This window comes from Aethalodelphis obliquidens, unplaced genomic scaffold, assembly GCF_003676395.1.
Source record: "Aethalodelphis obliquidens isolate GAN/ISIS:26980383/991018 unplaced genomic scaffold, ASM367639v1 scaffold65, whole genome shotgun sequence".
NCBI lineage: Eukaryota > Metazoa > Chordata > Mammalia > Artiodactyla > Delphinidae > Aethalodelphis > Aethalodelphis obliquidens.
Window position 1 is genome coordinate 3,981,265 of NW_020838009.1, and position 19,868 is coordinate 4,001,132.

At 55.6% G+C, this 19,868-nt stretch overlaps 2 protein-coding genes across 2 annotated transcripts in view; one reads left to right on the forward strand and one right to left on the reverse strand.

Annotated features, from left to right (window-relative positions):
• ENTREP2 (endosomal transmembrane epsin interactor 2) overlaps positions 1–15,338 on the forward strand; it is a 364,454-nt gene extending 349,116 nt beyond the window's left edge. The window contains exons 9-12 of the mRNA XM_027089095.1: positions 6,196–6,417; positions 6,919–6,993; positions 8,062–11,699; positions 13,519–15,338. Of these exons, the coding sequence (XP_026944896.1) occupies positions 6,196–6,417; positions 6,919–6,993; positions 8,062–8,384 (620 nt within the window). The 3' untranslated portion in view covers positions 8,385–11,699; positions 13,519–15,338. The remainder of the gene's footprint in view (positions 1–6,195; positions 6,418–6,918; positions 6,994–8,061; positions 11,700–13,518) is intronic.
• The window catches only part of APBA2 (amyloid beta precursor protein binding family A member 2), a 63,686-nt gene continuing 55,528 nt past the window's right edge, over positions 11,711–19,868 (reverse strand). The window contains exons 10-11 of the mRNA XM_027089094.1: positions 15,901–16,041; positions 11,711–13,133 (exon numbers count right to left, since the gene is read on the reverse strand). Coding sequence (XP_026944895.1) covers positions 13,062–13,133; positions 15,901–16,041 — 213 coding nt within the window. The 3' untranslated portion in view covers positions 11,711–13,061. The remainder of the gene's footprint in view (positions 13,134–15,900; positions 16,042–19,868) is intronic.

Sequence of the window (19,868 nt, forward strand, 5' to 3'; positions counted from 1 at the left end):
TTTTTTTTTTTTTTTTTTTTTTTGCAGTATGCGGGCCTCTCACTGTTGTGGCCTCTCCTGCTGCGGAGCACAGGCTCCGGACACGCAGACCCAGCGGCCATGGCTCATGGGTCCAGCCGCTCTGCGGCATGTGGGATCTTCCCAGACCGGGGCACGAACCCGTGTCCCCTGCATCGGCAGGTGGACTCTCAACCACTGTGCCACCAGGGAGGCCCTATACTGTCTTGATTACTGTAGTTTGTAGTATAGTTTGAAGTTGGGGAGCCTGATTGCTCCAGCTCCATTTTTCTTTCTCAAGATTGCTTTGGCTATTCGGGGTCTTTTGTGTTTCCATACAAATTGTAAAGTTTTTTGTTCCCGTTCTGTGAAGAATGCCATTGGTAGTTTGATAGGGATTGCATTGAATCTGTAGATTGCTTTGGGTAGTATAGTCATTTTCACAATATTGTATTTTCCAATCCAAGAACAGGGTATATTTCTCCATCTGTTTATGTCATCTTTGATTTCTTTCATCAGTGTTTTATAGTTTTCTAAGTACAAGTCTTTCACCTCCTTAGGTAGGTTTATTCCTAGGTATTTTATTCTTTTTTTTGCAGTGGTAAATGGGATTGTTTCCTTAATTTCTCTTTCTGATTTTTCGTTGCTACTGTATAGGAATGCCAGAGATTTCTGTGCATTAATTTTGTATCCTGCAACCTTACCAAATTCATTGATTAGTTCTAATAGTTTTGCAGTGGCATCTTTAGGATTTTCTATGTATAGTATCATGTCATCTGCAAACAGTGACAGTTTTACTTCTTCTTTTCCAATTTGTATCCCTTTATTTCTTTTTCTTCTCTAATTGCCATGGCTAGGACTTCCAAAACTATGTTGAATAAGAGTGGTGAGAGTGGATGTCCTTGTCTTGTTCCTGATCTTAGTGGAAATGCTTTTAGGTTTTCATCATTGAGTATGATGTTTGCTGTGGATTTGTCATATATGGCCTTTATTATGTTGAGGTAGGTTCCCTCTATGCCCATTTTCTGGAGATAAATGGGTGTTGAATTTTGTCAAAAGCTTTTTCTGCATCTATTGAGATGATCATATGGTTTTTATTCCTTAATTTGTTAATACAGTGTATCATATTGATTGATTTGCCTATATTGAAGAATCCCTGCATTCCTGGCATAAATCCCACTTGATTGTGGTGTATAATCCTTTTAATATGTTGTTGGATTCTGTTTGCTAGTATTTTGTTCAGGAATTTTGCATCTATGTTCATCAGTGATATTGGTCTATAATTTTCTTTTTTTGTGATATCTTTTTCTCGTTTGGTATCAGGGTGATGATGGCTTTGTAGAACAAATTTGGGAGTGTTCCTCCCTCTGCAATTTTTTGGAAGAGTTTAAAAAGGATGGGTGTTAGCTCTTCTCTAAATGTTTGCTAGAATTCACCGGTGAAGCCATCTGGTCCTGGGCTTTTGTTTGTTGGAAGATTTTTAATCACAGTTTCAACTTCATTACTTGTGAGAGGTGTGTTTATATTTTCTAATTCTTCCTGGTTCAGTCTTGGAAAATTGTATCTTTCCAAGAATTTGTCCATTTCTTCCAGGTTGTCCATTTTATTGGCATATAGTTGTTTGTAGTAGTCTCTTATAATCCTTTGTATTTCTGCAGTGTCAGTTATGATTTCTCCTTTTTCATTTGTAATTTTATTGATTTGCATCCTCTCCCTTTTTTTCTTGATGAGTCTGGCTAAAGGTTTATCAATTTTGTTTATCTTCTCAAAGAACCAGCTTTTAGTTTTATTGATCTTTGCTATTGTTTTATTTGTTTCTATTTCATTTATTTCTGCTCTGATCTTTATGATTTCTTTCTACTGACTTTGGGTTTTCTTTGTTCTTCTTTCTTTAGTTGCTTTAGGTGTAGGGTTAGATTGTTTATTTAAGATTTTTCTTGTTTCTTGAGGTGAGATTGAATTGCTATAAACTTCCCTCTTAGAATTGCTTTTGCTGCATCCCATAGGTTTTGGGTCATTGTGTTTTTGTTGTCATTTGTTTCTATGTATTTTTTAAATTTCTTCAGGGATCTCTTGGTTACTTAGTAGCACACTGTTTAGCCTCCATGTATTTGTGTTTCATTTTTTTAATTTATTTTTTTATCATTGCTTTGGCCATACGGCCGGTGGGATCTTAGTTCCCTGACCAGGGATCGAACCCATGGCCCCCGCGTTGGAAACATGGAGTCTTAACCACTGGACTGCCACGGAAGTCTCCCTTGCTGGGATCTTGACAGGCATTAAACCTGTACAGCTATTTGGATAGAATCACCATCTTTCTCTTTTTATTGAAGTAGAGTTGAGTTACAATGCAATGTTGATTGCTGCTGTACAGTAAAGTGACTCAGTTATACATATATATCCTTTTCCATTATGGTTTATCACAGGATATTGAATATAGTTCCCTGTGCTATACAGTAGGTCCTTGTTGTTTATCCATCCTATATGTACTAGTTTGCATCTGCTAATCCCAAACTCCCAGTCCATCCCTCTCCCTTCCCCTTCCCCCTTGGCAACCACAAGTCTGTCCTCTATGTCTGTGAGTCTGTTTCTGTTTCATAGATAAGTTCATTTGTGCCATATTTTAGAGAATCGCCATCTTTCTAAAGCTGAGTCTTCGGAGGCGTGAACACAGTCTGTCTCCATGGTTTTCGAGCTTTGGTTTCATGGTATCGTTTTCAGCATACAGATCCTGGGCAGCTTTCCTTAGTGTGTGTGTTTCGTGTTTCATTTTTCTCTGGAGCAGCTGTTGATGGCACTGGGTTTACACCTTTGGTTTCTGCGTGTTCATTGTCAGTACATGGGACTGACTCTGAATCAATAGGAGGGGATTCACTCATGTGTTCCCCTTGAATCCTGCAGCCTTGCTGAGTGCACTTATTAGCTCTAGAATTTTGTTTTTTTGGAGATTCTGTTATTGTCTTTTTAAACAATATTGTTTTGCTATTTGTTAAAATAACAAAATAGTGATGAGGACATGGGGGCCCTAACTGGTGGCTTGTAAGTCAGCCCACTGCTTTGGCAAAGCGTTTGGGATGCAGAGCCGTGAAAATATTTATGCCATTAGATGTGCTCATACTTCTAGAATCACCCCCGGGGAGTAATGCAGAAAAAGGAAAAGTAAGCATGCAGATAAGTTGTTGCCTTTTCCATAACAGTAAAAACTGAGGGGGACAATGAAGTCCTTTAATAAGAGTTCAGGAAAATGTGTTACACAAGCTGAATATATCACTACACATTATTAGGAAAAATGTTTTCGATCCGTTAAGTGAAACCCTGGAGGTCCACCATGATTATGACTTCTATAAAAATGTAGGCACATGACACAACCCTGGAGGGGAGGGTGTGCAGAAATGAGAGTGACCAGCCTTGGGCCATAAGCTTTTCCTGTAATGCTGTCCTAATTTTATAAGTTTTCTATTAATTACTTATATTCAGAGCTAGGTCACATTTGTCACTCATGACTCTTTGCATTTCCTTGAGGAACTCAACCACTGGATTTTCACTGACATTAAGAAACTTGGGGGACTTCCCTGGTGGAGCAGTGGTTAAGAATCCACCTGCCAATGCAGGGTACATGGGTTCAAGCCCTGGTCCGGGAAGATCCCACATGCCACGGAGCAACTAAGCCCGTGCGCCACAACTACTGAGCCTGTGCTCTAGAGCCCACGAGCCACAACAACTGAGCCCACACATCACAACTACTGAAGCCCATGCACCTACAGCCGGTGCTCTGCAACAAGAGAAGCCACCAATGAGAAGCCCGTGCACCGCAGTGAAGAGTAGCCCCCACTCTCCGTAACTAGAGAAAGCCCACACACAGCAATGAAGACCCAATGCAGCCACAAAAAAAAATTAAATTAAAAAAAAAAAGAAACTTGGGATCAAGGGTGTGTACATATGTCCAGTCTCATCAAATTATATACAGTAAATAGGCACAGGTGTTTTTCATATCAGTTATACCTCAGTAAAGCTGTGGAAGAGAGAGAGAGGGAATTGGGATCAAAAAGAATGTGAAGGAATGAATATTATTCAAAAGACTTTTAATATACTTGCTGGGTGATTTTTGAAAAGATTTTGAGAGTGTTAGTAATGACAATGTCTAGGTTTGAAGTTTTCTAAGGAGACAGGAAAGTATATTTTCTTTTCTACATTTATACATTTGGTCTTGAGCACTTGACCAATTACTTCCTTGGGATAAATTCCAGTGAGGGAAATTGCTGAGTCCAGGGGAATGTGTATTTTAGACTTGGATGTATTGACTACACTGTGTCCTGGAAGGGTTTTATGACGAGTTTATGTTCCCACCAAGAGTGTTTGTGACACCCCAAGACATTGTCACTCCTGGGGACCTTTACCATCCTTGTAGGTGAACTTGACACACACATAGGATTGAGTTTCTGCACCTTCTTACATATCTATCATCAACTTGTAGGTCTGTTTTGGGTCCATTTATTTCTGTTGCATTTATTTATTTCTGGTTGTTTTTGGTTTTTGTTTTGCTTTTTTGGTTTATAAGAAAAATATTTGTTAAATAGAGAAGTGAGAAAATGTGTAAGAGTGACTCTATTTATGGCAGGTTTGCTTCCCCAGTTCAGGCTTTGCTTCTTGAAGCCTGTTAATGAGGCCTTTGCCGTACACAAGTTTACCATGTTTTTGTTGCTGTTGTCAAATTTATCAAGCTTTTCCTTTATGGTTTCTATCATGTTTACAAAGTCTTTCACCCCCTCAAGGCAGTAGATTTATTCTCCCATATTTTCTTCTACTCTTATGGTATCTTAAAGAAGAAAAGGATTAATCGTCCTGAAGAATTTTTTGTTGTTGTTGTTGTTTTTTTGCATGTGAGATGTGAGGTCTGTCTCATCTTTGTTGTTCCAGGTGGACTCATGGCACTGATGGTCTCAAAGCATCTCTCAGGAGGGCAGCGACAGACAGTGGGGGATAGGGGGGCGCCGAACCCGTGTGCTCCGGAATGGGTCCGCTTTCCGCCAGCTCCCACTCGGTGGCCTGCCACCTTCTTCCCCGCCCTCTCTCAGCAGAGTTTCCTCGGCTGTGGGCTGGGGGTGACTGGGTGGGCCCTGGGCACAGGACATGTGCACAGATGTGGGGCTCGCAGGGCCCCTGGGAGCAGAGAAGTGCCCCCAGGACCCACAGGAAGGGGAGGAAGGAACAGATCTCAAAGCCTCCCCCACTGTAAGAGTTCAGGCTGCTGTGGTTCTTAGCATATGTTCCCCACGTGGGCCACTCACCTTGAACATCTCCTTCAGTGGGGGGAGGGGGGCAGTGAGGAGCCTTAGAGGGGGGCGCCCTGGGGTGGTCTGGTGATGGGAGAGAAGAGGGTAGAGGGCAGCGCTCCTCAAGCCCTGATGTGTATACAGGTCCACTGGGGACCCTGTTTAGACAGATTCTGGTCCAGCCTCCACCCCAGGTGCCACCTGCGGAGAAGCAAGGGGTAAAGCCCAGCGTAAGCGGCATGACATGACCGGTCCAGAGCAGCGGTTCTCACACTCGGGGCATCAGAATCCCCCGGGGCTTGTTCAAACCCTGATGGCCGGGCCCACCCGCGGAGCCGGGCAGGGCTGGACTGAGGATGTGCCTTTTGGCACAGTTGCAGCGGGCGGGGGGGGGGGGGGGGGGGGGGCGGTTTGTTCTCAGACGGCTGGGCTACCCCACCTGCCTGACGAGGGGCTGGACTCTGGGCCCAAGCTGCACCCCCTGCGTGGGGTGGGCACCGGTGCCTGGCTAGGGTGCCCTGGGGTCCCTCAGAGCCCCGACCTCTCTCTGCATGGGCCCTGCCCATTGAGCACGTGACCCCCACCTTCCTGTACTTCAGACCCCCCAGGGGATGCCCTGGATGGGAGACGCGGCTGGTTTCTGACTTGGAGTCTCTCGTGGAGACCCGTACCCCTCCTGGAATGATTCTTGGGGGATCGTCTGGTCCCCCCATGCTTTCTACACAGAGCACTATCAGCCTGGGCAGGATTTCCACACCCGCAAGATGACAGGGTTTGTCCAGGGTTGGAGTTTGGAGGCTGGGCTGCCCCCACCCCCTGGGAGGACCCTGGGTGGCGGACGGGCACGTGGGCGGCGCTGTCCCACGTGGTGGCGGCTTGGTAGTTGCCCAGCACCAGCGCTAACGCCGTGTCCTTTGCCTTGCAGCGCCGGCCGACAGCTCCAGCCTGCTGGCCCCCGAGGGCACTGCCACGCCGGGCCTGAGCCGCCCACCCTCTGACGGCCCCACGGGCACCCTGCTGCCCGCCGCACACCCGCGCCGCACATCCCCTGAGGGCCCCCCCCAGGGCACGCGGGCGCGGCCAGGTCCCAGGCGCGTGGCCCGCTCTGCCAGCGACCCCACCTCGTGGGGCCCCTCCAGGGCGTCAGGTACAGCTGGCCCAGCCCCGTGTCCCCAGGGCGTGCCTGGCTCTGCCCGGACACTGCAGGCCTCGGTGCCCGCTGGGAGTGGAGTCCAGCCCTGGGCCCTGCCTCAGGGCCACACGGGGAATGTGATCTCGATGTCCAGAGCCTGTAAGGGGGGCGGACAGTCTGGGGCCCCTGCTGTGCTCCCACCAGGCTTGCTGCGGTGGCTTGATCACAAGTCGTCACCCCTGCATCCTACTCACCGCCCTGTCGCCTCAGCCTCCTCTCTCAGTGGCACTGGCCTGCTACCTGTGCCCGGGGCCACGCTGAGGAAGTGACGGGCCCTGGGGACGCCACCTGCCCTGGGTGGGAGCCACCTGGGCGCCGGCTGGCTTAAGTTCAGGAGTTTTCCTCTGCTGCTCTTGCATCTGAAATCCATTTCTTATCCTCAGGAGGGTTACTCCGGTGTTATCGGCAATTCCTTTTCCCCGGCTGTGTGTTAACTGAATTCTCTTTCTGGTTCAGGTGATGACTCGTCACACACCCCATCCTGCAGCCAGGATCTTGAAGCAGGACTGTCCCGGGCTGCACGGGGAACCGGTGAGACGCTCTTTTTCTGAAACCCTTTGATAACCACAGTGTGGGGGGCAGGGGTGACCAGAGGTCCTCGGCTGCCTTGTGTCTAAACACAGCCCCTCCCAGGGTCACCCAGGCACGCGATGCCCCAGATGTCTGGGCTTTGGAAGGTGGGCCTGCCCTGCCTCCCCTGCTCTTTTGGCAGATGTATTAGAGGCTACAGCTAATTTAACACCACACGGCTGCTTGTGTCACTGTACTTACGAGATTCTCTTTGGAGGGGAGACAGGCCCCCGTGTGGATCTTACACAGTTTCACACGCTTAACTGCCAGGCTTGCTCGCTGCCACCAGAAATACCCCAGACCACCCAGGACGTGTTTCCTTGTGTGACTTGAAACGTAGATTGAGCAACCGGGTCTTAATCTGGTGCTTGGCGAGCTGGTCACAGCTGACCGCCCGGAGCTTCTCTCTCTGGAGGGTCATCTGGAGTGGCTGGGGCCCGCTGGTAGCTGGTTCTGTCTCCCTGCCCTCGGCCTGGGGAGCATTGAGCACAAGGCCCTGGGCTTCGGGCGACTCTGCTGCCTCGTGAGAGGTGGCTGCTGTCTGTGCCCTTGACGTGGGGAGGGCACTCTCATTGCCCCTCTGCCACCCCCAGCTCTGCTTTTAAGGCAGACGTGTCTCCAAATGCCACCCAACCCACAAGGGCGAAGGTCACTGAGCTGGGGAAGGCTGAGAAGGGGCAGCCCCCCTGCGAGCTCGGGAATTCCAGCAGAGAGGCACACGGAATGGAGACCCCTGCCCCGCCCTGCACTTCTCTCGCTGGCCGGCTTCGAATCTTGCCCTCCCATCTCCAGCCTTCGGCTCCAGGAGGCTGCGGCCCCTCTAGGTTACTGCAGGCTGAACTCAGGGCTGCGAGGGGCCGGGCCATGCCAGGGGACATGCGAAGCGACGGCCAGCTGGGGAACACAGAAATCCCAGCGGAAAGCTTGTCCCAAGCATCCCTGTGTTTGCTTTTCGGAGAAGTTAGTGGACGGCTGCCTTCTGTTTTGTGTCGGGTGTTTTCAGATGGTGCATTTTCCCTTGGTTTTCAGCTTCCTTGTCTCACTCTGTCATGGTTGCCTGTGCCTGTCGGCCCCAGCTTTCACCCCCCAGGGAACCAGATGCCTGGAAAACGGACCAGCGGTTAAAGCCAGAGGCCTTACAGACAGTCTCCAAAGAGCGGCCGCACTCCTTAGTGGACAGCAAGGCCTACGCGGACGCCAGGGTTTTGGTGGCTAAGTTCTTGGAACACTCGAGCTGCTCCCTTCCCGTGGAGGTGAGGCACGTGGTGGGCTCCGCTCGCTCGGCCATCCCCTCCGAGGAGTGCCACGTGGAGGAGGCCGTCCTCAGCGCCCGTGTCCTGGACCAGCTGTGAAGGCGCCTCCGTCTGGATGTGGACATGGACAGACCTGGTGCCAGAGTCCCTGCCGGGGACGCCGGGCCTGTGGGGAGAGGCTGCTTCCCCGGGTGGATCAAGCGGCGGAGGCCCTTCCCTCCTCCAGGGGGACCCCATCGGCTGTTTTCTGGGGGCTGACGCTTCCTACCTGTCCCAGTGATACAGTGGATGACTCTCTCGTGTCCATCGTGAATTCTTCCCTGTTGTCAGGCAGGTAGCACCTTGAACTAGCCACGTGACAGCGATCCAGTGGCAGGGGACACGCATGTAGCTAGAGAAACTGAAGTATCTTCACAATCGGGGCCATGGAAGAGCAGGATTCTCCTGCACCCCAGTCCCCACCCCCACCCCGATTTAGTTTAGTGTTTAAAGGGGTAGAGGAGTCCATCAGGCAATGAGCCCATTTCCCCTTGCAGTTTGAATCAATGATCAACCCTTTCTTAGAGGCTGATTTTTAAGAAAGTAAGTCATTCTAGCCCAGATGGCAGCGGGGGTCCAGCCTTATGCCCGCAGGGCGACAGGGCCACCCTGTGAACAAACATACAATGAGGGACTCCCCAGGGGGGCCCGGCCACCCTGTGGCAAGGGGCTTTGAGGGACCTGCACCCCCAACCCCCACACCTTGTCTCCCGGGCAACCCCTCCCTGCCTCTCCCTGCCCCAGGGCATTTTCCCAGCTTCCTCTCTGGCTGTCTCTCCACTGTCTCTTTAGCCAGCTCAGCACAGAGCACTTTGAGTAGTTATTTGCCCCGTAACAATAAGCCCCCATGGCGAGCCGCCGGGGTTCTCCCACATCTGCCCTCGCCAGACTGGCCTCAAGGGGTCTCTGATGACTCAGAGCAGCCCCTTCCCCAGCCGGGCGGCAGCCGCCACGTGTGCTTTGGAAGATGCCACCTGTCGACCACTCCTTTCCGTGAACCACCCCCACCTCGAGCTGGGTGCGCAGAAGCCTCGCCACAGCAGCTTGGGTGCCCTGGACTTTCTAGGACCCCTGGGCCGCCCTGTTCTGGCAACCTCAGCAGCAGCTGCTTCCCAACCAGGGTCGTGGAGCAGCGCTGTCCTCAAGGACTTTCTGCAGCCACGGGGATACCTGTGCCATCCTGGAGTGTGGCTGCCAGACACCCCGAGGAGCCCCTCGTCAGCTGCCAATGCTTTGCTTCCTAATGTTATCAACGGTCACTGCCGTCCGGAGGTGAGAGCTGGACCAATATATAAATCAGGCCTTGTGATGATAGCCGGAACTTCTCCGCTCGAGACATCACAGAGGAGAATTTATGAGCACTTTATCCAGACTATAAAACGGGAAATCTCTACTCTAATTTTTCTCAACTGAGGGCTTTTGAAGTCCCCAAAAGTAAATCTCTCTGCAGGTAAAGTAAATTGATGGTTTTTCCAAGGGGCCTCCCCTCAGCCTCCCAGCAAAGCATGGATGGCCCCAGCGCCCTGGCCTCGGCATCAAGGCATCTCTGGGGTGGCAACCAGAGCTTAGCAGGCTGCAGGGGTCTCACCTGGGTGGGGGGCTCACGGCAGGGCCCTGGGCCAAGCCTGCAGGTCTCAGACAGGCTGCCTCTCGAGTGAGGCCAGCCCTTGCGTCCAACCCCACCTCACGGGCATCAGAATTGTTACCCTGCCGCGGGCTGGGTGACCTCCAGGGGGCCTGGCCTGCTGCTCTGTGTCTTTTGCTTCCCCTCCCTGCAGGGCGCCATGTCTCCTGCCTCCGAGCACCTGCCACAGCCTGTGCCTCCCCCTGGGTGCAGGTAGGTGCTCTGGCCTGAAGCCCACCGGCCGGCCGTTCTCAAGTGCTCGGCCCTCACACGTGTCCTCACAGCATCTCTATCTTGCGGGTGAGTACACTGTACCCAGTTCTACAGCACTGGGCTGACACCTTCTGAGGGCCCACGTCGGCTCCTGCAGGGCCCAGGCACCTGGCTCCCAGGAAAGGTCCCGGGAAGAGAGAGGTGCCTGGCAACGGGCCGGGGTCTGACTCCCCAGCCCGGGTACCTTCAACCCCGCTCTGCTCGGCGGCACCTGGGAACCAGCAGCCCCGGCATCGAGCGCCCTGAGCCCCAGGCTGTGTCGGCTCATAGCCAAGGGGAAAGGCAGTGTCCCCCCGTCACTGGTGCGTCCTCGTCCGCTCGGCCCTGGTCTCCTTGCTCTCGTTAACACGTCAGCAGGCAGGTCCCCACGGGCTGCGCTGGAAGCCAAGGCCCAGGATGCCCCCTGCACAGGGCCCGGGGCCTGTGCTCTCCTGGACCTCCCCCACCAAAAAGAGGGCCAGCACAGAGCCAGTGCCTGTCTGGCACTGCCATTAGACCCCCACCCAGGGACCACAAGGATGCTGGGCTGGAGGAACTCCAGACCCCTACTCTATGGCAAACAGGGGGGCGCTTATCCTTCACAAGGACTTAAGGGCTTCTTCAGCTGGTGACAATGACACAAATTAAATGCGTGTAACAAACCACATAAAAGAAAGCTTATTTCGAATGGATGTTTTCTCCCCCACAGCTGTATTGATCCACAGATGCTGCTATTAAGGCAGAATTTATAGGAAATTGTTTTCAAGCCTGTTTGTACAACTGGCAGGCTGTATTTATTTAATGTACCTCAAGGTGTTTTCATAATGATCAGTGTTTTAATAAAAACTATTTCTGGCCTCTGTCTCTGAGGTCTGATCGGGACAGATGCCGAGAGCCGTGTGTACTGCTGGTGACCAGGTGCCAAGCGAGGGCTCAGGCCGGACGACCGACCACGGAGCACGACCCACCCCTGGCACCTGACTGTGTTCCCTAACATCCTTCTGGAGACAGACCCTGGGGGTGTGAGGGGAGCGGGCAGGCGCCCGGCCCACAGCTGTCCCTCTGTGGGACGTGTCCCCAGCTTCTGGGAGGAATGCAGGCCCTTGACTTAAAGCTCTCTTTTTTTTTTTCTTTGAAATGTGTAGCACATGAAGGGACGCCTGCCCCCCGTCATCTGCTAGCCGTGGGTTTCCTCTCCGGAGCCCATTCACCTGCCTCATTCTGGGCGCTGCAGGGCCATACCCCTGGGCCCCCCCGAGCCGAGGCCTCTTCCCTCCAGCTCTCACCCCAGGGTGTGGGCCATCCCTGCCTAGTGGCTCACAGCATGGAACTAAGATCCCAGCCAGAGAAGGGGCCCGGCTTGCCCAGTGTCCCTTGATAACATGCTGGAACACCGCCCAGGGCTTCTGACCAGATCCCCATGCCAGGGGACACCGGGACCAGGACGGTGACCACAGAACGCAGTCAGTGATGGGAGCACTGCCAAGTCCTGCTATCAGGTGAGACGGGCTGCAGGGCGGCCCCAGGGAAGGAGCCAGGCTATAGGTGGGCCGCTTTCTGCTCTGTACACGCACACACCTCTCCCAGAGATGATTCCCATCTGAACCAGGAGAAGCCCGAGCCTCCCACTGTCCCTCATCCAATTAGTCAGGAGCTTGTCTCCTGCGGGGATGGTGCCTGGAGCCCTCAGACCTGGCAGGGAGGCCCCCACCCGGAGCCGGGCTGTGAGGGGCGGAGTTAGAGGAAAGCTGGGCGGCCACTTCTCCGTCAACAAACCAGCCACACGGACAGCTTTCCATCATGACCTCAGGTTTATTAGTGGTATTAGCGAGTCTTCCCAAGGTCAGCTGCATGCAACACACAGGTCACCCTCATCCAGTGGTCCTAGAGCTTAGTTACTGCATGGTAAGGCTTCTTAAGTCACAGTGTATCTTCAAGGCCTGGGCCAAAGAGAGAGACTTCCGGACAAAATGACATCGTGAACACTGAGCTCTGCGGGGCGGATCTAGACTATGCTGCACTTGACCTACACGCACTGGAACACTGCTCACGGTGACGGCACCCGGACGCGCAGGCCCCCGGGGATAGCAGGCTCCAGGTGTCCGGGGAGGGTCTGGTTTCCGAGGGGGGAGCTCACGTGTGGATGCGTGTGTGTAGACAGAGATTGTAACGAGGCCGCCGGCCTGTGTGGGAGGCTGCCCGGGGGCGTCCAGGGGCCAGCGGACAGGCGGGCACGGGCGGCAGACGTGGTCACGGGTCGTCGGAAGATCCTAACGACTGAAGAGCAGTTTGTTGTCGAAAGTCAAAATGGTGGTGTTGTCTCAATAGGCGTGGAGTTTTGAGGTTGTGGATCTCACCATTTACGTAACTCAGGGATGTCTCCTTTCTCGGGAAATACAACCACGTGTCCCCCAACTTCAGTGACCAGTCCCATCCTGAGAGCTGGCTGCCCACACAGCCATCAGGGCAGTCGGGCGCCCTCCCCGCAGGAACCCGAGCCCCAGCCGAGGGCGGGGGCACGCCGCTGCTGCCCCCTGGAGCGCGCTGTCCTCGAGGGGCTCCCCGCACAGCCGCATCCGGGGGCACCCACGTTCGCCCTCCACGGCTCCACACCACACGGACGTACAGACAAACCCTTGTCCGTCGCAATGAGAAAATTCAGAATGTGGCAAAATACGTGACTGTTCTACAAAGACTGGTTCCTGTGACTCTCCTTGGATAAAGACCCCTTTTGGTCCAAAAAAAAAAAAGTGGGTGGTGAGGGCATGCCCTTCGGAGGAGCCAGTGTCATCAGGTGGGCTGTGGGTTCAGGGGTCGGGTCCTGGGTCCGGCTCCCACTCCTTGGGGTGCAGGCGGGCAGCCTAGATGTACAACGGGGTCTCCTGGCCTGTGAGGAGCCTGAACATGGCGGCAGGCATGGTCTTCATATGGATCTGCCAATGAGAGAGAGGGGCTGACCCAGCCCTCCCTGCCTCCGCCTCCCGCCCCCGCCCCCCGCATGCGAGGCCAGCGATGCCCAAGTCCCCTGAGCGTGTCCTGTGTAAAGTACCAGCGTCCAGAGGGGAGGAAGAATGACCTGTGGGCTGTCAGCTACAAATTGGCACTTGTCTCGGGCACTTGCCATCTACCTCTACAAGGATTGAAGCAGGTGCCACTGCAGCTGCTGACCTTCAACACCCCCTGAAAGAAGTTCAGGGTGGAGATCAGGAGTGAGGCCCTCTGTGCTCTGGGGAAAACTGGGAGAACAGGTCTTCAGATAGTGAGATATTTTCAGGAGCCCATTTTATGAGCCCAATTCTTACATCTCCTCATATCTAGAAAAACACCGAGATCCTTCCTGGTGACGTCTGCTGCTCATGACTAGCTGTAACCCTCAGGAGACTTGCAGAACCTCCTGCAAAAAATACGTGCTCCATTGCATGTCCTCCCCCTTCACCAAAATCACATGCACAGTGACCTTCCCCCCTGCCTCTTTGGAGCAGTTTACCAGAGCTATATGAAATGCTGTCTCCTGGGCTACAGTCCTCATTTTGCCCCAAATAAAACAACTCACAACTCTCACGTTGTGCATTTGTTCAAGTCGACACCGTGGTCACCACCCCGATGGCGGCTTAGAGAGCGTACCCTGACTGCGCAGACTGTGACCTGGGCGCCCCGTCCAGGTCTTCAGAGGGTTTTACACGCGGTCAAGGGCCGTTTTCCCTTCAGCTCAAGCTGACACCAGGTGCATAAAAAGTTGGACTTTTGACTGTGCACCGAGCTGAAGGCAGGCTGGGGCGCCCAGGCCTCCTTGGAAACTGCAAGGGGCAAGCTTTGCCTCGGCATGAGACCGAGAGGCTCACACACAAAGTGCGTGTGCGGCGGGCGGAGGCCTGGAGCCCCCCAGCCCCTGGGGGTCAGTTAGCAAATGAGCCTTTGGGGCCTGACCTCAGTCCCTGGCACCACAGAGGCTGGGTACGCCAGCAAGGCACAGAGACGGCTACCCGGAGAGGCCAACCGTGGGGGGCACATACCCTAAATCCCACCTGGGCCCCGGGCTCTGCTTCTGCTTCCTTTAAGCACTCTGCTCCGCAGGCTAGCCGGGGACCCAGCCGTGCTCAGGCCCCTGTGGGTGACCGTGGCTCTAGGGGGTGGGCTGGCAGACCTCCAGCGCCCAGGGAGAGGCGGCCACAGGTGCAGCCACCCCCAGGGGTGTGCAGCCAACCCCCCAGGCCTGCCCTTCCTCCGGGCAAGCCGTTCTCAGGCCTTATCTGACCAACCCAGATGGCCAGTCTGGCCGAAGCGTTTTCTTGTCACCCAGGCTCCCCCCCCGGCCCCCAACACCAGGATCTGTCTGATCCACTTAGACGTTTGCTCCTTCATCAGCCTGCGAAGCCTTTTCCCATCAGCAGATTCATTCTAATTCCTCAACCTGAAACCCACCCCCAAGGCCCAGCAAAACACCAGATCTAGTGATCGGTGACTCCTTTTCCGAATGTGCTCAGGGATGATGGAAAACACAGGCAGACAAGCTCATCTCTCAGGACCAGCCAGGACCGGCTTCCAACACCCTGGGCCTGAGGCCCAGCCTGACTGATACCCATTCACCTCAGGTCCAGACAGTCGGACGCATTTCTCCCGCTCCCAGCCCAGCTCCCCCGCCCGACTGATGGCCCCAGCGGGGCGGCTGTCTCGAGGCGTCTACTTAGGACAATTGGATTTTCCTTTCTTTGAAGCCATTTGTAAGAGAAGGCTAACGGCGCCTACCTGGCCTCCTCCTTCCTGAGAGCTGCTGTCTGCCACCACCCATGCAGGGAAACAGGCCTCCTCCCCCAGCCTTGGGACTTTCACAAAATACTGAGTGGGTTACCGTGGCCCCAGGAAAGGTGTCCTGACCGGACATGATCTGAAGGCCCCTCAGGGAAGAGCACCATGCTCCCCCCACCAGCCTCCAAAGAGGAAGCCGTGCCCTCTCCCCACACAGCCCCTGGGTCCCCACCGCCCTCAGAATCAAACCTAAACTCCCCGCCCAGCACCTGCCTCCACAGCCGTCCCGTGTCACCCACCACTCAGCGCTGTCTGCCCCTTCTGCGCTGCTGTCACCCAGGCTTCACCCAGGGAGATACTCACCCATTCACCCTGACTCCCCGCTTCCCACGCACCTACACACACACACACCCGCACCGGGGAGGCCTCCTTCCCAGCACTGGGCTGGTACCCCCACTCCCAGCATCTTACGTCCCCCGCTGAGGTACCCTGCTCCCTCCTGAGCTCCCCGCTCTGTACCCCGTCCACCCTCACGCTGGCATGGCATCACACTGATGCCAGAAAGAAGCAGAAAAGGAGGCGGGGTACAGCCAGCAGGGTGGGAGAGGGGAGCACAGCAGGGCCGGCCTGCGAATGCCCACCCCCATCCCATCAGCCACAGTTACCCGGGGTGAGGAGGGGGTGCCAGAGCCCGCCTGAGAAGGCTCCCCCGTGGGAGACACAGCCGTGCTCAGCTGATGCAGCCCCTGGAGGAGGCTCAGGAAGGTCCGGGTGGGAGCACGCCAGCCAGCAGATGTGCCCAGGTCCCCACAGGGACAGGCTCTGCCCAGAAGGGAGGCTTTGCTCCGGGGTGCTTCCCCAGCACCTTATACACGCCCTCGGGGATTAGATGTCGGCCATGGAAACATCTGGGCTCCGAGAGCCCGGTTCTGGCTTCGGGCAGTGACCTCTCACCTCTCCCACCGAGTTGGACAGCGCCTGGACGATCTTCTCGTGGGCCGTGGCCACCACGCTCTGCCCGTTGATCTCGATGATGCGGTGGCCCACGCGGACGCCGCCCCGCTCCGCGATGCCCCCGCGCATGAGGCTGCAGATCTAAGCGACACGGGGGCGGAGGGTGGTCGGGTCAGCACAGGGTCCCCGCCACGCTCGCCAGTCGCCTCCAGCCCCCAACGACGGGGAGAAGAATTAATCACACGCAGGATGCAGCCCCAGGGCAGACGCTCCTACATGCCGTCTGCCGACTCACCAACTGGGAGGTTACGGAATGCGTTTGAAAATGGCTGTGGGAGACCCGTCCCCCCCCCCACCTCCCACCACCGCCCTCGCTGGTTGGAATCTGCCCCCCCACCCTGCCCCAGCCACCCGGAGCCTCTGTTCCTGGGTCAGGGGTGTGGAGGCCGGGAGGTGTGCAGGTAAAGCCGATCTGGCAGGTTCGCCAGCAGCCACTCTGCTCCTCTTTCCAGTGAAGACGGTCACTGCTCCCCCGTCACGGGGAGGTGGTGATTTCACCAGCCGACAAATGGAAAGAGATGATGCAGCCCCCGTGTGTGTGAGATCCACTAAACACTGGGTGTCAGAAGGTGGGTCCATGCAGACAGGGGGGGGGGCGAGCAGCCCCCGGGCCCACGGGGGGGGGGGGGGGGGGGGCAGCTGCCCCCGGGGGGTCCCCGGGGCCCTGTGGGAGCCACGGGGGGGGGGGGGGGGGGATGAAAGCACTGCAGCAAGAGAGGCTGGGGCGGAAGGGAACAGGCAGGGCGCCAGGCCTCTCATCCACCCCCAGCCGAGGGCAGCCGGCAACGTCCCTGGGGCCGAGGCTGCCCGAGAACAGCCACACCCGCACTGAAGGTCTCCCCTGTCCTCCTCTGCCAGGCACCTCTACCCTGGGCCCCTTGCAGCAGTATCCCAGCCGTCCTGCCTGAAGGCTGCCCTGTACCAGACGTGTTTGAGAATGAGGAAGGCCGAGCCCAGAGTCTGGTGGGAGGAGAGGCCCAGGCTGGTGGGACCCTGTCCCCTGAGTGCCCGGGGGACACCCCGCATCACCTGACAGCCTCGTTGTACCCACGGAGGCCTTGGTCTGTACGGTTTCCTCAACCCAAAAATGCCACCAGGAGCTTTTTAGGGCTTTTGAGGGGTCCTCGTATGATTCTGGCCAGCCTCCTACAAGGTCAAGGTTGGCCTGCCCGCAGGAGGCGCAGGTGCAGGCAGGACGGCCAGCCTCCCCCAGGCTTGGTGTTCTTCCCTTCCCACCGCGAGGCTCAACGCTGCGAGGCCTCCTCCATGCCCTGTGACGAACGCCACCTGGGGCCCCTACCTGGGTCAGAGCCCCTTCCCATCCCGGCCCTGGCCGGGCTGCTCCACTGGCTAGGGGCTGACTCTCCACCCCCAGACAGGACCCCTCCAGCCCAGCTGCCCGTGCTCTCCCTCGGCACTGGCCTGGCATCTTCTGAAGGCTGAGATAGGCTGAAAGGCCACTGACCCCAGGCTGGCCCCGGCACCCCTGCAGGACTCCCACCTGTCATCTGTTTTGTGGTCTTTCCAGATCCACTTTGTGCGTAGGTGTGTGTAAATCCCAGTGCGGTGCCTGAAGCCCTCGAGGCCCCTCCCAGTCCTCAGGACCCCTCTCTTCTAGAAGGAGACACAGATGCAGGCTGATGTCACAGCCCAAGGCCACTCCTACAGCAGCACCTGGGCCAGACCGGACTCGGTGGAGAAAGAGAAGCGGGCTGAGCCCACCACCCATTTTCCAGTAAGGGGAGCAGCCATCCTGTGCTGTGAAGGCTCTGCCTACCTGTCAGTATCAAGGATTAACTTTTATCCCCTCCGCCCCCCACCCAGATGATTTAAGGGCATTTTGTGCCCAGTGTAACTGGCTCTTCGAAGATCCAGGCTTCAGGAAGACCTGGCAGGTGTCAGGCAGGGCCCAGGTGCTCCTGATGGGAGCTGGGACACCCCGTAACAGGTGCTATTTCCCTAAGTCCCTAGTGGTAGCATCTTCCCTCGTGGTGGAGATTTGGGGACAGAAGGTAAAGAGGGGAATGGGACAGGGAGAGGGAGAGAATAGCTTTGCACCTTAAGAGGGGGTTGCCAGGACGATGGACTCAGACCCTGGCAGGGGACCTCAGCTGGAACCTGGGGGGCCAGGCTGGCAGAGGGGGCAGGAGGGGAGCAGAAAGTGCTGAGGAGAGGGCCATGTGGGCACACGCCTGTACACATGCACACACAAACACACGTGCACGTACACACGCGTGCGGGCGGCAGGCCTTCCGAAACGAGGCGTGCCCCCAGAACCCAGGGCCTTGGGCTGCTCTAATTTCTCAGGGTGCGCCTCTCAGGAGGAACGCTGGTGTCTCCCAGCTGCGGACGTCCTGATCTCTTCCATGGTGTTGTGGGAACAGAGAGGAGGGGTCCATTTAGAAGGAGCGTTAACTGGCTCAGTTGGGGCCTGTCTGCAAACGAATGCCTTGTACTTTGGGCGTAATGAAGCTGAAAATGGGAAAAGCACTTGTGCAGGACTAACTCAGGGGTCAGCAGACTTTTCCAGGGACGCAGGGAACTTATCTGCGGGGCCCATGTGATCCGTGGGCTCTGCGGGCCCTGCAGTCCCAGTGGGAGGAAAGGCGGCTGGCTAGCCACGACAGGGCCTTGTAGGCACCTCTGTGACTTGGTTATTGACACCCGGGACCCTAGATGCAAACAGGACAGCCCCTGCACAGCTCACAGACGGCTCAGGTCCACGCGTGCGTTCGCCCACTGACGCCGACCACACGCGCCAGCATCTGATACGGGCAGAGGGCAAGCTCCCCACGACAGCCGTGCAGGCCAACGCCTGCCCTGCCACTGCCCAGAAGGGAGCCTGGGGCAGGTCCCTTCAGCTACCTGTTCCTGCGTCCTCATCTGTGCATGGGGACAGGGGATGCCCTCCCTAACCAGACCAACGCACAGACACGGGCTCAAGAGGGGAGCCCCAGGTTTGCAGGAAGAGCTGGCCAGATGGTGGCCTTTCCCGGTTCCTAGAACTGACAGACAGATGGACTGATACCCCAGACAGACGCCCCAGCAGGCCTACAAGTCTTGCAGCAATGGAACTAGACAGACTGGAGAACCAGAAGTCCTGCACGCCCATGTTCACGGCAGCTCGGTTCACAGTAACCAAGAGATAGAAGCAACCCAAGTGTCCATCAGTGGAGGAACGGACAACCAAAATGGGGCGTTTCCACACAATGGAACACGATTCAGCCTTAAAAAGGAAGGAAATCCTGCTACACATGCTACGACGTGGATGAACCTTGAGGACATTTTGCTGAGTGAAACAGGCCAGTCACAGATGGACAAAAACCGTATGATTCTACTCATATAAGGTACCTAAGTATGTCATATTCAACTTCACAGGGACGGGAAGTAGTACGCTGGTCACCAGGAGCTGGGGGAGCGGGAGGTGGGGAGTCAGTGTTCGCGGGAACAGACTTTCAGTTCTGCTGATGGAAACAGTTCTCGAGATTGGTTCTACAACAATGTCAACGTTCTTAACGCTGCTGAACCGCACGCTGGAAAATGGTTGAGATGGTAAATTTCACGTTAATTGTATTTTACCACAATTGAAAACAAAACAACCAGGAAAAGCAGAAGTTCTAGGAGAGAGTCGGAGCCAAAAGAAAAGCGGGAGAGAGGGGCAGATTTCACAAGGTAATCCAGCTTCTCAGCCACAGGGCCTCTTGCTTTAAAGAAAACACAAGCTACACTGAGATCCTCGGGGCCAGTGCTCAGGATGGCAGCCCCCAAACACACGCACCCGAGGGCGCGCGCGCACGCACGCACACACGCACGCACACGCACCGGTGTGTGCACACTGACAGCCATGCAGAGGGCCCCTCCCCCTCCCCTCTCACCTGACAACACCCAGACGTACCTGACGCCCCAGC